This window comes from Nipponia nippon, unplaced genomic scaffold (assembly GCF_047370975.1).
Source record: "Nipponia nippon isolate SJK-2023a ecotype South Korea unplaced genomic scaffold, ASM4737097v1 scaffold_7, whole genome shotgun sequence".
Taxonomy (NCBI): Eukaryota; Metazoa; Chordata; class Aves; order Pelecaniformes; family Threskiornithidae; genus Nipponia; species Nipponia nippon.
In genome coordinates this window covers 48,854,323-48,869,763 of record NW_028262391.1, presented here as the reverse complement: position 1 = coordinate 48,869,763, position 15,441 = coordinate 48,854,323, and the positions used below count along the sequence as shown (strand labels likewise).

Genomic DNA, 15,441 nt, shown 5'->3' with positions numbered 1-15,441 from the left:
TGTTGTTATCTTTATTGATACACTGTTATGACTTATCAGCTTCCAAATACCAAAGATTAAATATCATGGTTTCAATCCAACCTCCTTGGTTGAAAGGAACATTCCTTACACAATGGATTAATGATTTGTTTATGTTTGAGGATCTGGACAGTTGTTAACATGTTCTGTTTATTCTCTGGACAAAGATCGTTTGGCTCAGCTATAACCCAAAGGAAATCAGGATTTCTAAAAATAGGCTGAGGTGGCCAATAATCCTTCAGGAATTGTGATACACACCGATATCCAGATTAAATGAGGAATTATGAGTAACCCTTAGTGGGAGGGTTTGAAACGGAAAACCCAAAGAGAAAATTACTACATAAGGAACAGCCTGTCCCTACATCCATGCTCTCTTCAATGAGCGCAGCATTCAAGGAGAAAGTCGCATCTAAAAAGCTGTGTAAGCATCTTGACAGCTAGTTAGTTGGATGACACATAAAACCTCTTGGAGCTGGATCTAAAACATGGATAATTACGTGTTCGGTATTCTTTTATTTCTGTTTATCTGCAGCATCTCTTTTATTATTCTCTGGGCTGCAGAAATTATTATTGATGTTTATTTCAATGTTTGTCTCTAGAACAAAAATTATTTCCAGGGTGCTGGCTGGCAAACTGAATTCCCACAGCGTGTTAATCCTTAAAACTGCACCACATAAAAGCTCTCTCACAGACCTAGCACCTTCATACAAGACCAAAGGATAACCAGTATGTGCCTGAACTTAAAGAGCTTCCCCAAATATTTAACAATACAGCTATTCACTGGACTTAGCCGTTTTCCAGGTAGCTTAGATTACATGCAGCATCTGACTCCCAAGGCTTGAAGCACAGAAAAAGGAGCCAGAAGGACACTGATCGAATATGAACCTGCTCCCACAATTGTAATTTAAGTATTCCTGTTTTAAGATCAAGGGCCGCAAACCCCAATGCTGGAAACTCTCAGAATATCAGCGTGCCATCTGTAAAATGGGTTCCTCCAGCCTTGTTTGGGCGGCGCAGGGGAAGTGAAGGTCTCCTGCTCCACCTACATCTGGTGCCTAGTACAGTGGAGCCCTGGGTTCAGCTGGACCCCCTAAATGCTTCCACCACACAAGTACAAACAACAGCAAGCTCATCTCTGTTGAATGTCTTCCCTCCGAATAACTGCTTCAGCTATCTGCACCAGTTTGCATCTGTGTTCTACACGCCCGCAGAAATGTTTTGACCTATTATTTGTAAGACCACTGGACAAATATATCATTCATCAGCACAACCACCCAATTATAATACAGCTGCGGCGATCTCTCTGCCAGCTGGTGCTTTGTGTAAATGACCCATTCCAGAAGAATAGGCTTCCTGTTTTTTCGTGGGTTCCCTCACTACCTGCTTAATCATCAAACCATACAAATTATGGAGTGAGACGAACCTTGGCACCTGACTCTTAAAGTCATAGGCTATGGTGCTAGTAAAGTGATAAACTTCACTAGGGTAGACCACAAAACTGCAGTCCTCCACCCTCCTTAGAGATACACCGCTTGTCTTGTCTCTTAGTTCAGTTGTGATTTCACTTAAACCTGCCAAATATCAACCAAAGTAAGGAGCAGAAAGTTACCAGGTGCTCTTCCTCTGAACTATTAAGCAACAAAACCCATCAAAACTATCTCCATTTTAGCAAGGAGGAATTTGTTAGTGTAAAGTACCTGGGCAGTGACTAAACCATGTCACTGTTCTTATGGGAAAAAGCTACTTGCTATTCTTGGTAAAGGGAAGGTCTTTCAAATCAAGATAATGTTTCACTTGTTTTTCAGAAACTAACTTAATGGGGGTGGGGAGGGAAGCAAGGAAGCAAAAATAAATTCTACTTTGCAACAAGTTAAATTACTCAGAGTTTCCCAAAATGAGAGGCTTGGTCAGAAGCATTGGAAAGTTTAAGAAATACTCCTTTAAAAACAACTCCCACAGAGCAAAGCTCCCTCTCCATGACCAAAAGGCATGCGAGCAAGCCAGGTCATTCTGTGTAGGCTTCCCCCCCCCCCCCCCCCAATTTAACTGATGGGGTGGATGGTGGTGGGGCCAGGTTGCATCTCTACCACTCCTTACTTCTTCTCCTCCTTTCCCCTCTCCCCCCCCCCCCCCCATTGCACCTTCGACGGCAATTTTCCCCTCACTGCGGGAGCAAAGAGGGCACATGCCACCAGCACATGAGTACCACAGCCGTCCTGGTTGGGGGAGAGGTAGAAAAAGAAATTCCATCATCATGTCTGTCCATGCTTTTTCTGATCATCTTTGCCTGCCAAAGCAGGAGGGAAAATAACGGCCACATGAAGATACCGTCTCTGCATGCTTTAAGCTCTTTGTTATCATCCTCAGGAGTTGCAAAGAAAGCAAGACTGGCTAGGCATTGTGTAATGATACTGTCAAGAGGCCAAAATAAAGAAGTGCCACACCACAGCCCAGCCTTCTGCTATCAGCACTACTGTCCCACGCTCATTTAGGCAATCAGGGTAACAGGCTGGAGAATATGCCAGTGGTCTGGAAAGGGAGATCTCAACACTTGGCTCTTACTGATAAGAACCTGGATCCCCTCAGAATATGATTCTGCCAGATGCTGATGCCTATACAAAGCAAACCAATACTGTAGTTTTGCCACACAACTATTTTGCAACTATCAAACACACCTACAACAAAACCAGTTTGGTGGGAGGGATTTCCTTATATTTTCACATGTGGTTGCTGTCAGCAGGCTGAAATCTTGATAAGCTACACAGCCAGCCTGGCTGACTTCACTAAAACCCTGCCGAAGACAAGTCCTGAGCTGAAAAGCTACTGCTTGTGTTTCCCACCGCAAGACAAGAGAGGACAACCATATTCAGCATCTGGGCAAAACTTGTTTCCAGCTGCATCAAAGATCCATATAGATTCCATCCAAAGGTCAGCAGCTACAGTTTTCAATGAGGAATGTGCTGCTTTTGAGAGACAATGTTGTCACTGTGATCCACTTCCCCTGCTCAGGGCAATCAGTCCGTTGTTCCCACTTTCAAATGAGAAAGGGCTTGAGACCTCTGAAATGGAAACTGCCTTTAAATCCAAATTATCCTAAAGCATGAACACAGACTGATGCATCACAGATTGATGCTACTTACAATAAGCAACTCTTTTTAAAAGACACCCTTTCTCCCTAGTTTCTCAGAAAAAGACACAAACAAACAAACCCCCCAAGCATCCCAAGAGTCCAGAGCATATGATTAGGCTGTAGTCATTTTGTAATGTAATACACTTCATAATATAAAACCAAAACCATCCAATCTCCATACTGTTTAAGTGTGAATTTACTGGCTATCTACTTTTTGAAAACAATCACATGTTGATAAAGCTGGGCTACGTAACAAGTTGATTTGTCCACTTCGTTCATGACACGAACAAATACAAACTGCATACACGTTCTGATTTAGAGTTTCTGTAAGAAAAAGACTTCATCCATTCAGGGCTCTTACAATGAAGGAATAGGGAATGCTAATAGGAAAAGTATTCTTAGAGGCAGACAAGGAAGACAGTGAAGTGCAGAACTTACCTTCCACTGCAAAGAATGGAACCACTGATCCCTCAGGTAACTGTTTGCAGCCTGCAATACATAAAAGTTACAAACAGCATCATTAGTTTCTACCAGGGCTTCAGATCATCCAGCCAAAACTAAGCAAGTGACCCACATGTGCCCTAAAACCAAGAAGGCTGCACCCGCTGTATTCTTCTGAACTTTATGACCCTGGCTAACTTCAAACCCAGCCTCATCAGAGTGAGGGCAACTCTTTGCTCAAAGCTACAACTTTACATTACATCCAGTTTATTTTCACAGAAAGCAGCGACACTAAGACCTTGCTGCAAATGTAAAATACTAAACCAAACCCTTACAAAACATTAACCTCCTATGAAACGGTGTCCAACCCAAAGACTGTGAAAAATCCTCCCTGATTTCAATCAGGTTTTGGTCAGATCTTTAATGTCTGTAGGACATTTGCCTTTGCTATTAATCATCGGGAGCAGAGTAAGAAGACGGATTGACATTTTACTAGCAGGGGTGGGTTTTTTCCATACTCTAGTTTCCCTTCTTGCCCTGTTCCTCAGCTGGCCCCAAAGCAATTCAAGTAATGCCTTAGCTCTTTCAGCAATATTATAACAGAGTGAAAAGCATAACACACGCAGACGTGCAAATACATGCACAGGCTGTTTGCAGCAATGGCATAAATGTTGCAGCAATCACTCCCAGCGATCACCCGGTTTTGTCTGTATTAAGCAGAGCTGCCAGAAATTCTCAGTGTGAAGCCAGGTTCGTAGCCAATGAAGGAATAGTTCAATGCTCCTAAAGGTCAAAAGGCTCAGTATCAAAAAATATAAAAGCATCTACAGTGACGTAAATGTGCATGCCTTAACAAGGTGACATAAGTTTGAAATATTTGAGTGGGTAGAGATGCCCTTTGGCTTTTCCAACTCTCTCTCATCGCTGCCAATGGGCAATTTTTACTTACGGTTCAAAATGTTTTACACAATCAGTGAAAATTTTTTCACTGAGGCTCTTCACCAACTAAAACCCACATACTTGCAAATTTGCAAATTAAAGCATCCTTCAACAAATTTCAATCCCCTGCACCTTTTCAGGTAAGCATGCAAAATCCACACCATAGAATAAACTTTATTTCCTGACCCTGGTTCAGTTCACTGATAATGGCAAGAATACCAGAAGTAAAAATGTTGCATGGTTACCAAAACTGTGTTTAATCTCAAGGTCAGATACTGATGTCTCGGTGACATAAATTTGGACTGATTTCTCTGAATTAAATGGAGTAATGCTCTTTATAAACTTATTACATATTATTTATTTATATATTAATGAGAATCAATTGCTCCTCCAGTAGATCTCTAGGCAATAAAGCAGAATAAATCGATCATAAATAATCTTGGCTGACCACAGAGTTTATCAAAAACAAACTTTGCATTTCATGAAGAATGCTGACATATCAGAATATGAAGTTGCTACAAATGGAAACAAAAAGCATAATTTCCTTTTCTTTTTTTGTTTTTCTTTGCATTGTTAAAACATTTAGAGTGCAGATCTTCAGGATATTTTGGTTTGCCAGTATTTAATGATTTTCTTTGTTATTTACACAGTATTTCATGTACATGTGTGCATTACAACATATGATAAGATAGATCTTTTATATGTTTATATGTTGTAGAATTGAATTTCAATTCAATGTACTTTATACTATATTTCAATATAATAGAAAGGTCAAAAATAATTTGCCACAAAAAGCCTGAAGAACATTTCTAACATAATTAAAAAGGCATGGACTAAACATGCTTAGATATTTCTTATCTTTGTCCGTACAAAACACTTTAAAAACCCACCAGATTTCTCTGAAAGATTCAATTTCAAATTCAACCTTTTTTCTTTTTTTTTTTAAAGGAGAAAACTGTTTCATAGAGGGGAACATAAAAACTACAAAAACTTTCTTTTACTTGTTCTTTAAAGCGCTTCATTTGAAATGAAGTAAAAAAGTTTTTGTAGGCTTGAGCACATATACTAAGCAACAGCACCAATAATATCACAAGTTACACATCCATTACTTCCTTAAAAAAAAAATATGCAGATGGAGTATGTAGGAGCTATGCAAACTAAGATACTGTTATTTAAATTGATAAAATAAAAAATATTCTAGGGAGATGAAGTACTTGTCTCAAACAGGCAAAATGTCAACCTGATTCAGTCCCTGGTCTGACCATTACATGGCTCAAACCAAAAATGCACTGAAGTCTAAAGTAAGAGCGAATGCTAAAGCCCTAAATGGGAACTGCTGATAACTGTTAATTATTCTCCTACTTTGGGGATGTCAGTAGCTACAGACCGTAAGACTACTACAAATAATTAGAAAATACTATGTGTAGATAGATTGTGCAACTGACAAGTAAATGCCTTACATAAACTGGAGGACAGAAACTATTAATGAGGACAAGAGCATCAGGCAGCGGTAGAGACACAAGTGGATTGCAAATACAGGAGGAGAAAACAAAGAAAGAACGCTATGAAAGGCAAAACCAAAACCGGCAGAGGAAAGACTTGTTTAACTGGACAGCAGCAATATACAAAAAGCATTTAAAAAGTAAAATTAACAAAGTGACCAGGTCCCAAGTGTGGGACCAAGCACTGCCTACACGTAGCGTTAGCTATTGTAGAGGAGAAGTGATCAAGAAAGCCTGCATCTGGATCTAGGTTAGGAGTTTGAACCACTCTAAAACTGGAAACCCTCAGAGCTCGGGCTGTCGTTCAAGACCACTTCCAAGGGAAACGCAGACAAAGACAACAAAGTGAACACAAAAGTGGAAAAACAAACCTTTAGGGAATCCCCACGCTTCTATTAATGATCAGAGCTCAACGGTAAGAAGAACTTGGAACGTCAACAGTCATTTCACCAGTGCTCTTTCTACAGTGTTCAACACAGAGAGCCTGAATGCACTTAACCCAACCACCGTTACTTGGATGTAGCTGTCTGGCACCACTGTTCCCCTCTTCTCCCAGGCAGCAGAGACTAATCCTTCCCGTGCACCCTTCCGCCCGCCTGACTCCAGCAAGCTGCAAAACCACAGCGATGTGCAGGAAATGCTGGATCTTCTGCAGAGGACAACGAAGAGCTCACTCTTGCACAGCACTCCTTGTTCCTCCCTCCTCTTTTTCAGGCTTACACTGAGAAAGGGACTACAGGGAATATTTCTTTCTTACCAAAAGAACTGGGAGCTTCATAGCATGCCGGGATGACAGAGGAGCCATCATGCTCTTGTCAGTACTCGTCCAGACAGCTGTCCAGCCAACGGCCACCTCTGCACACACTGACTTACTCAGGCATACAGGTTATTGTGCACAAAATTTCTGAAGTTTGGAGCAATGAGCACCAAAACGTGAAGTGGTGGAGAGAACTACAATTCATTTATAGGGGCTGCACACACACATTTATAGTTTTATCTGATGTGCGCTCCTGGAGCCCAGCGTTTCTGCACTGAAGTCATCACTTTGCGGGAACTGACACCTACATTTTTTCATTCCAGCTGAGGGCATAACCTACTATATTTATCCAGCTCTAAGGTACAATAAAGAGGAGAAAATGAGACACGAAAGACTTTAAAACAGGCTTTCCTTAGGCATTCTGACCACACAGGGCAAGTTTTTCTTACTCTCAGCCTTGCCCACACAGTGGGTCCAGTCCGGTCCTACACCACTAATCTTACAGCTACCTTTCCAACTTTAAAAAAAGATTCAACCTGGAAATGTTTTGCCTGCTGTTGTTACAAATAGTCAATGAGATAGGAACAAAGTAGAAAGGAGATTTTATAACCTATCTATGTAAAATAACAGTTTGGGCCCCCTGTGTGTTTGGTATGTTTAGGCCCCAATTCCACTAAGAATTTTGTTCTCGAATGCAAGGGCTTTAGCAGGGTTGTGGGTGGCACGTGGTCCAACTGACTGGAGCTTCTTGCACAATCAAGGCCTCCCGTTGTTTGTGCACAACCACAACATAGTAGAAAAGTACTTCAGAAAACCAGAAAACGTGGCAGTAAAACTCTTAGAAGGTGCAAGAAGATTCAAACTACTTGTGGCTTATTTATTATTATTCCAATGAGGAGGAAGAACATCTACTTTAAGAATGCCTACTGTAGGTAGTACTTTTTTTTTTTTTTCTTAAGATGAGTTGATCCTGGAATTGTGTTCTGAAGGATTTTATATTCTAATTTTTGGGGTGTAAATGTTCATTCAGAGAGGAAAAGCCACCTGGGATCAGCTGCAGTACCAACTTTACTCATAGGATTAATTTCATCAGCTTCAAAAAGACTGCTCACAGGAGGAAAACTGTGCAAGAGATTAAATACCTGCATATCCAGAGCTTTGGTCAACATGAGTAAATTTACATCTCTGCTCAGAAAAGGAAGTCTTTTTCTCTGCACCCAAGCTACTTAATTTCTTCATCAATTAGTAGGAAAGGAATACGCTTTTTCATTAAAAAGCAGTGAACTTTTTAAAAGCAGATTTTCTTTTTGCTCACAAAAATAGGAAACTGAACACTTGTTTCATGCCAGTGTTACAACCCCTGCAGTACCTTCCACCCAGGCGAGGAGGAGACAAAATAGGAACCTGCATGCTGCTGAGAAACAGAACACCTGAAACTCCGCAAGAAACCAACCACTCCAGAAATGATGGTGAAGACCTTTAGCTAATATAAATACTCACAGCTCCACTGATACCAATATGTCTACAGCAACAAGCATCAGCAGAAAATTTGTCATTTCCACCACACTGCCCATGCCATGCTACCGAGTTCCTTTAACGGTAAGTTAGCACTACACCATCCCTTTTTACTGGTATGTGCGTTACTCAGAAGAATACAAGAACAGGCTTGTCCACGTAGCAAAAAGTTCCCAGGTTTTTCCTTACAACAGCATCCTTCATACATGCCCTCCTAAGGGGTTTTACCCTGTGAAAAGATGAGGCAATAGGCGGGATTTGATGATCCAGATTCTGTTTTTAACTCTTCCTGGTTTTATTCTATGTTTCTCTTTCTCTCCCTCGGTTGCTCTCTGGTCAGCAGGATGGGGTTTGGTTATGCTTTCCTCCAGCTGATATTCATTACTAGGACTAGAAAAATATTGCAGGCTTCTCTGTACCAATTTATCATCAGCCACGGGAACAGCGGAGCGGCGCAGCTCAGGGCTGCAGGAAGTCAAACCCCTGTGGCACGCGCGCTGCTGCCTCATCCAGACTGCACAAAACATTGGTACAGCTGATGCACACCCCAGCCTCACACCTCCACAACACGGGCAGGCCTGCAAGTGAAACCTGCCCCTCTTCTGGCTTAACTCAAGGTGCAGCGTTGCTGGTAATTGCTAGAAATGCTGCGTTCCTCCTGAAAATACTCCCCATCTCTGCTGGATTTTGGTCCTTGCATGACCTCTCCGTACCAGCAACATCGGCTGGACTCACACTTAAAACAAAAGGCAGGTTCTCTGAGGAGAGTAAAATAAAACGTTACTAAAAATCCAGTGGAAACATTTACTGTGGGGACTCCCTGGCAAAAACAGCGTGCTCAAGCACCGAGCTGAACGTGTGACTGCTGTGCTTGTCAAGGCTTCCTGTTCTGTTTGTTTTTCCTTCTGACTACGCTTGATTGCCAAGAAATGAATGAAACAGCACTAGCGGTAGGGATGGAAGTGGCGGCTCTGGGGCATTTAGGACCCATCCAAAAGAAAGGACACCACGGGAAAGCAGGCAGTACTGTCATGACTGAAATACCAAAGCCTTTTTCCTGGGACTCTTTCTAGATTTGGTGCTAAGCAGCTTGTGAAATTATACTCTAAGTTGTTTTCAGTCTCTTTCAAAAGGTTATTCCAGTTATTTCACTATCAATAGCAGCATCCTCTTCATGATCATCCACACACCACCATAATCACACATTGTGCTTTGCAGATGGAAAGCAGAAGCGCAGAAGTTTAGCCCTGCCCAAGGAGGCCCAGCTATTACTGACACTAACGAGCTCACGCTTCTTCAAAGGCTAGATTTGGCTCCTATTTCCTGGCCTAAAGAGCTTGTGGCCTACGAGCCACCTTCAGCAACACCTTCTTTCATACCTGCTATCCCAATTGTAGGAAAGAAAAAAAAAAAAAAAAAAAAAATCCGCAAGAGCCAATTGCTGCTCATCAGAAGGACCAGGGACCACATCGTTTGGCAGGAGGAAAGAAAGCACAAGCCACCAGCATGTCTAGAAAACTGACTGTCCGTGACTCCCACAAGGGACGAGGAGAATCCCCAAACACCGGGTAGGGAAACACGCCTGTGCTCAGACAGTTGTGCTTATACAACAAATGCCGAGCGGGAAGCACACACACGCAAAGACGACTTTCCGAAGCGATCCCAGCCCAGATTAAGTTGTTTGCTGCCTGAGAGCCAAATCCTCCCCTGAAACCCAGGTGGACACGTCCTGTTATCATGATCCGATTTCCTAAGAGGAGCTGCATCACCTCCGGCACTGCCTGTCAGATTTTATGCGTTAAAATAGGTTGGGATGGGTCAGTATTGCTATGGGAGGACATCAGGATGATGTAAGGGAAGGTAATGGCACTCTTCCTTCTCTGACTCATTACTGTGCAGTAATAAGCCAGAAATAGACCTTGGTGACAGCGGAAAGCAGGGATAAGAACTTGAACATGGACTCGGACTCTCTTGTGGCATTTGTCATGCCTAACACACAAATACACGAAGGATGCTCTAACACCACATGCTGACATCCTCCCACAAGGACTGCTGGAAATGAATTTCTATCTGAGGGAAATGCCAGTTGTCCGAAATTTGCTTCTGCTTCAGATCAGTGAAGCAGAAGCTGGAATTTTAAATTTTTCTGCAAAATGAATAAATCAGGGAAGCCTGTGATTCAGAACTACTAAAATGCTTCGTTTTATGTCAAACCATGTCAATAGTATCCCATAGTACTAAAGAATTTACAATACAGCATGTGCAAAAAAATATATCAAAATATAAAATTGAAATTAATCAGAAATATGAAATAAATTGGGGGGTAGTCAAAACAGTTCATTTAAACATTTTTCTATATATATAAACCTCATTTAGATTCAGTCTTCACCAAAAGTGTACTTCAGAAGAAACAGTACTGGGAACATGTTTTGGACTTGTTTGACTTTTTCCACTATCGTACACTTCCCAATACCAGAGCTGGACATTACATCAGAGCATGCTGCTGCTCAGGCTAGCAAGGCAGAATGATTTTATAAAAGATCGAAATCCTAATTTCCCATAAGTGTACTGAAGTCTCCTGGAAATCTGGAAATAACTGAAGTATGCAAGGGCTAATTTCTCAGCATCTCCGCTTCCCAGCACCTCAGTCTCTTTGTCACATATACCAGGGAATTTCCTCTGAACTCGACTACGTGATAAATCCTGTTTTTGCATCTTGATTTCTTAAGTATAGTAAACATAATTTTTAGTACTGTTTTGAATTTGTTAATACACATTACAACTGTATAAGGGAAATCTATTTTTATACTCCCTCCGATCTGGCCACATTTGATGAATCAAGACACTACCAAGGACCGAGTCATACTAAAAACACTTTTAAAGTTTGTATTTTCAATTATGTTGAAGTTCCCATAGAGTTATAATGTAATCTGATCCAGTCTGCTCAGCCAGTCAGCAATAAACATAACAGAAGCCCAGCTCACTCCACTTCTTTATCAGTTCCTGAGGTTACATAAAGACACTCATCTTTTCCAAGAAAATATCAAAGAATACACACTAAGATGTTACTTTCTCACAAATGTAATTATTTGTGTGTTTGGTTTGTTGTTTTTTGGTTTTGTTTTGGTTTTTTGTTTTTGTTTTTTTTTTAATTTTTTTATTTTAAAGAAACTAATGGCAGGCTGCTCCAGATTACAGTCTGCACACCCTACCAATTTCCTTTAAACTCAGCAGGGAGCTGCGGGTTCAAACTTTATCTTGTTTCCTATTAAGCAGGCCTGTAAAAGCAGTTACAATAACCTATAGAATAAAGACTTAAAAACAGAGTTTGGAAAGGCAGATGTAACTATTCTAGCTGTTGAAACAGATATAAACACAAATGCTAGCACCATTAAGGAAATTTATGGAAAAAAAACATAGTAAAAATTATCACAATGAAAAATCAAAATCATCCAACTTGAGGAATGAGTTTCTTTCTAATTAATTCAATTAACAGATTAGGCAAGGAAGATTTCGTCAATAATGAGGACCTTAATCTAGCTGTTGGGAAACCATGGCTTGTCTTCCTGCCTTCCCCAATGTCACGCACAGTAGAGGCTTTTCAAACCACAGAATCAGGACTTGGGTGGACTTGCAGCAGCCTGTCTGAAATTCAGACTCCCTACACTCCCCGGTAACGCCTAAAATCACTAAGGCATTTTGAGCCACAGAAATTCGCTAGGCACCGAGCAGAGGCATGTATGTATGCTCCGTGTGCAATGGCACACGTGCCTGTGCTTCAAGCACACGTGAAAAGACACACAAATGCCACCTATGCACCCACAGTCCACAAAGCTGGATGGTCCCAGGTCATCCCAAACTTACTTAGCTGCACTATTTCCAGATTAAAATGGGGGAACGGCTGCAGCCCCCTTTTACAGGGCTGCAAACCCCAGGATTACACCAGTGAAGTAAATGAAAGGGAGCTCCAAAAATACTCAAAAAAGGATGTGGCTATAAATGTTTCCATGTACACCTCTAACCATTTCAGAGTGAAAGTGAAACTGTCAGCCTGACCTTGGTGCCGGGGAAGGTCATGGAGCAGATCATCTTGATCATCTTGAGTGCCATTATGCAGCAAGTGTGGGACAACCGAGGGATGAGGCCCAGCCAGCATGGGTTTATGAAAGGGAGGTCCTGCTTCACTAACCTGGTCTCCTTCTATGACAAGGTGACCCACTTAGTGGATGAGGGGAAGGCTGTGGATGTTGTCTACCTGGACTTTAGTAAGGCCTTTGGCACTGTCTCCCACAGCATTCTCCTGGAGAAGCTGGCTGCTCACGGCTTGGATGGGTGCACTCTGCGCTGGGTTAAAAACTGGCTGGACGGCCGAGCCCCGAGAGTGGTGGTGAATGGAGTCAAATCCAGTTGGCGGTCTGTCATGAGTGGTGTTCCCCAGGGCTCAGTACTGAGGCCAGTCCTGTTCAACATCTTCATTGATGATCTGGATGAGGGGATCGAGTGCACCCTCAGTAAGTTTGCAGATGACACCAAGTTGGGTGGAAATGTCGATCTGCTGGAGGGTAGGAGGGCCCTACAGAGGGACCTGGACAGGCTGGATCGTTGGGCTGGGGCCAACTGTATGAGATTCAACAAGGCTCAGTGCTGAGTCCTGCACTTGGGTCACAACAACCCCATGCAACGCTACAGGCTGGGGGAGGAGTGGCTGGAGAGCTGCCTGGCAGAAAAGGAGCTGGGCGTGTTGGCTGACAGCCACCTGAACCTGAGCCAGCAGTGTGCCTAGGTGGCCCAGAGGGCCAATGGCATCCTGGCTTGTATCAAGAATAGTGTGGCCAGCAGGACCAGGGAGGTGATGGTGCCCCTGTACTCGGCATTGGTGAGGCCGCACCTCGAGTACTGTGTTCAGTTTTGGGCCCCTCACTCCAAGAAGGACATTGAGATGCTGGAGCACATCCAGAGGAGGGCAACGAAGTTGGTGAAGGGTCTAGAGCACAAGTCTTATGAGGGGGGGCTGAGGGAACTGGGGTTGTTTCATCTGGAGAAGAGGAGGCTGAGGGGAGACCTTATCGCTCTCTACAACTACCTGAAAGGAGGCTGTAGCGAGGTGGGGGTCGGTCTCTTCTCCCTAGTAATGAGTGACAGGACGAGAGGAAACAGCCTTAAGCTGCACCAGGGGAGGTGTAGGTTAGATATTACAAAAAACTTCTTCACCGAAAGGGTGGTCAAGCATTGGAACAGGCTGCCCAGGGAAGTGGTTGAGTCTCCATCCCTAGAGGTATTTAAAAAACAGATGGATGTGGTGCTCGAGGACATGGTATAGATGGACTTGGCAGTGATAGGTTAATGGTTGGACTCGATGATCTTAAGGGTCTTTTCCAACCTTGGCAATTCTATGATTCTATGTATTTGCTATGTTGAAAATCATCACAACCTCATAATATTTTTATGACATTCCAAAACCAGCCCAAACCCCAAGCACAGGAACCATGTGAAGGGCTGAAGTCAAGTACTCTCTGTTCTCTGAGCTGCTGGTTAACAGCTCTGCGTACAGACAGACCCATCAGCCTGTCTGAAAGGAAGGCAAAGGAGAGCTGGACCTAGCTGGACCTAGTATGGAAAACATGGACCAGCTTGGCATCTAGCCTTGGATTACCGCATGATACCACGTGGGTTATTTTTCTCATGATCTGCAGGTAAAGCCATTTCAGAAGAGCTTTGACCAAACTCTCCCTGGATACAGATGGTGCCATATACTTTGTGGACCTACAGGGGCTTCAGCAAACCATTCACCACCAAGAAATAATGAAACTCCTTCTGGAAGGAATGCCCTATGAGGAGCAGCTAAGGACTTTGGGTTTGTCTAGTTTGGAGAAAAAGATGCTGAGGGGCTACCTCATTGCTCTCTCCAACTTCCTGAAAAGTGGAGAAGGAGGTGCTGATCTCTTCTCCCTGATCCAGTGATAGGATGTGTGGGAATGGTTCAAAGTTGTGCCAGGGGAGCTTTAGACTGGACATTAGGAAGCATTTCTTTACTGAGAGGGTGGTCAATCACTGGAACAGGCTTCCTAGAGAGGTGGTCGATGCCCGAAGCCTGTCCGCATCTAAAAGGCATTTGGACAATGCCCTTAACACCATGCTTTAACTTTTGGTCAGCCCCGAATTGGTCAGGCAGTTGGACTAGATGACCACTGTAGGTCCCTCCCAACTGAAACAGTCTATTCTGTTCTAAATGCTGGACTGTGCACCATGAATCAGTGCACTGCATACCATGATTCTCATGGACAAACGATCCAGCGGACACGGTCATCATAGTCATTAGTGTATCATTCAGTACACTTCCATCTTTTTATCTGTTGGACTACATTTTGTGCAAAAGTGGTACAGTTAAAGAGTGTGTGTGTGTGTACACACCCAAACACACAAGCTCTATTATGATCAATCCTTTGAATCTGTTCATACTTTTTCAAGAAAAAATATCCTTTTTAATTTTTCATGAGTTATCCACAGTTTAAACTGATCTTTTCTTCACATTTTCTGCAGAAATTCTCACCCAGTCTGTTTACAGTCCTACCTGCCGGAAATGCATATACATAATATACATGGCTGTATATTCAACTGAAAAAGTAAATACCCAAAGGGTAACAGGTAACAAATTGTTTTTGAAACAATGTTGAGAACTATGGTAAGAGTTAAGTCAGAGGCAATTCAGTCTTTTTCAAGTTATGACCATTCAAATTTCTTTGGGGGCCAAGCAGCTGGGTTTTCAGTTGCTTTTCTTTTCCTGCTCTAAAGTAGGTCCAAAGCTCAGTGCTGTGGAGTGCTTTTCTGTCACTAAAACTTGCAAAGAACTAAGGAGTCCTACGAAGCCTCCCAGGTGGATAAAAAAATCTGGAACAATGTAAACACACTGTCTTCTACTTAAAAACAACACTTAGAGAACTAGCATATGTAGATATCAGATATCCATACAAATATACTGAAATCTTCCAGTGAAGATAGAGTATCTTTTTAAAAAGATATCTAGCAGTTCCAGTGCAAGTTATGGGTTTCCTATATGAATTGAAGGATGAAATTTTTAACTTGTTTCATGCACAAATAGGACTATATGTAAAAATACAATTGTTCCAGGCCCACATCAA

At 42.5% G+C, this 15,441-nt stretch overlaps 1 protein-coding gene across 2 annotated transcripts in view; it reads right to left on the bottom strand.

Moving 5' to 3' along the window:
* The window catches only part of CMIP (c-Maf inducing protein), a 140,055-nt gene that overhangs the window by 51,519 nt on the left and 73,095 nt on the right, over positions 1-15,441 (bottom strand). For both annotated transcript variants that reach the window (XM_087740165.1, XM_087740167.1), the window contains exon 3: positions 3,587-3,637. In XM_087740165.1, coding sequence (XP_087596291.1) covers positions 3,587-3,637 — 51 coding nt within the window. The remainder of the gene's footprint in view (positions 1-3,586; positions 3,638-15,441) is intronic.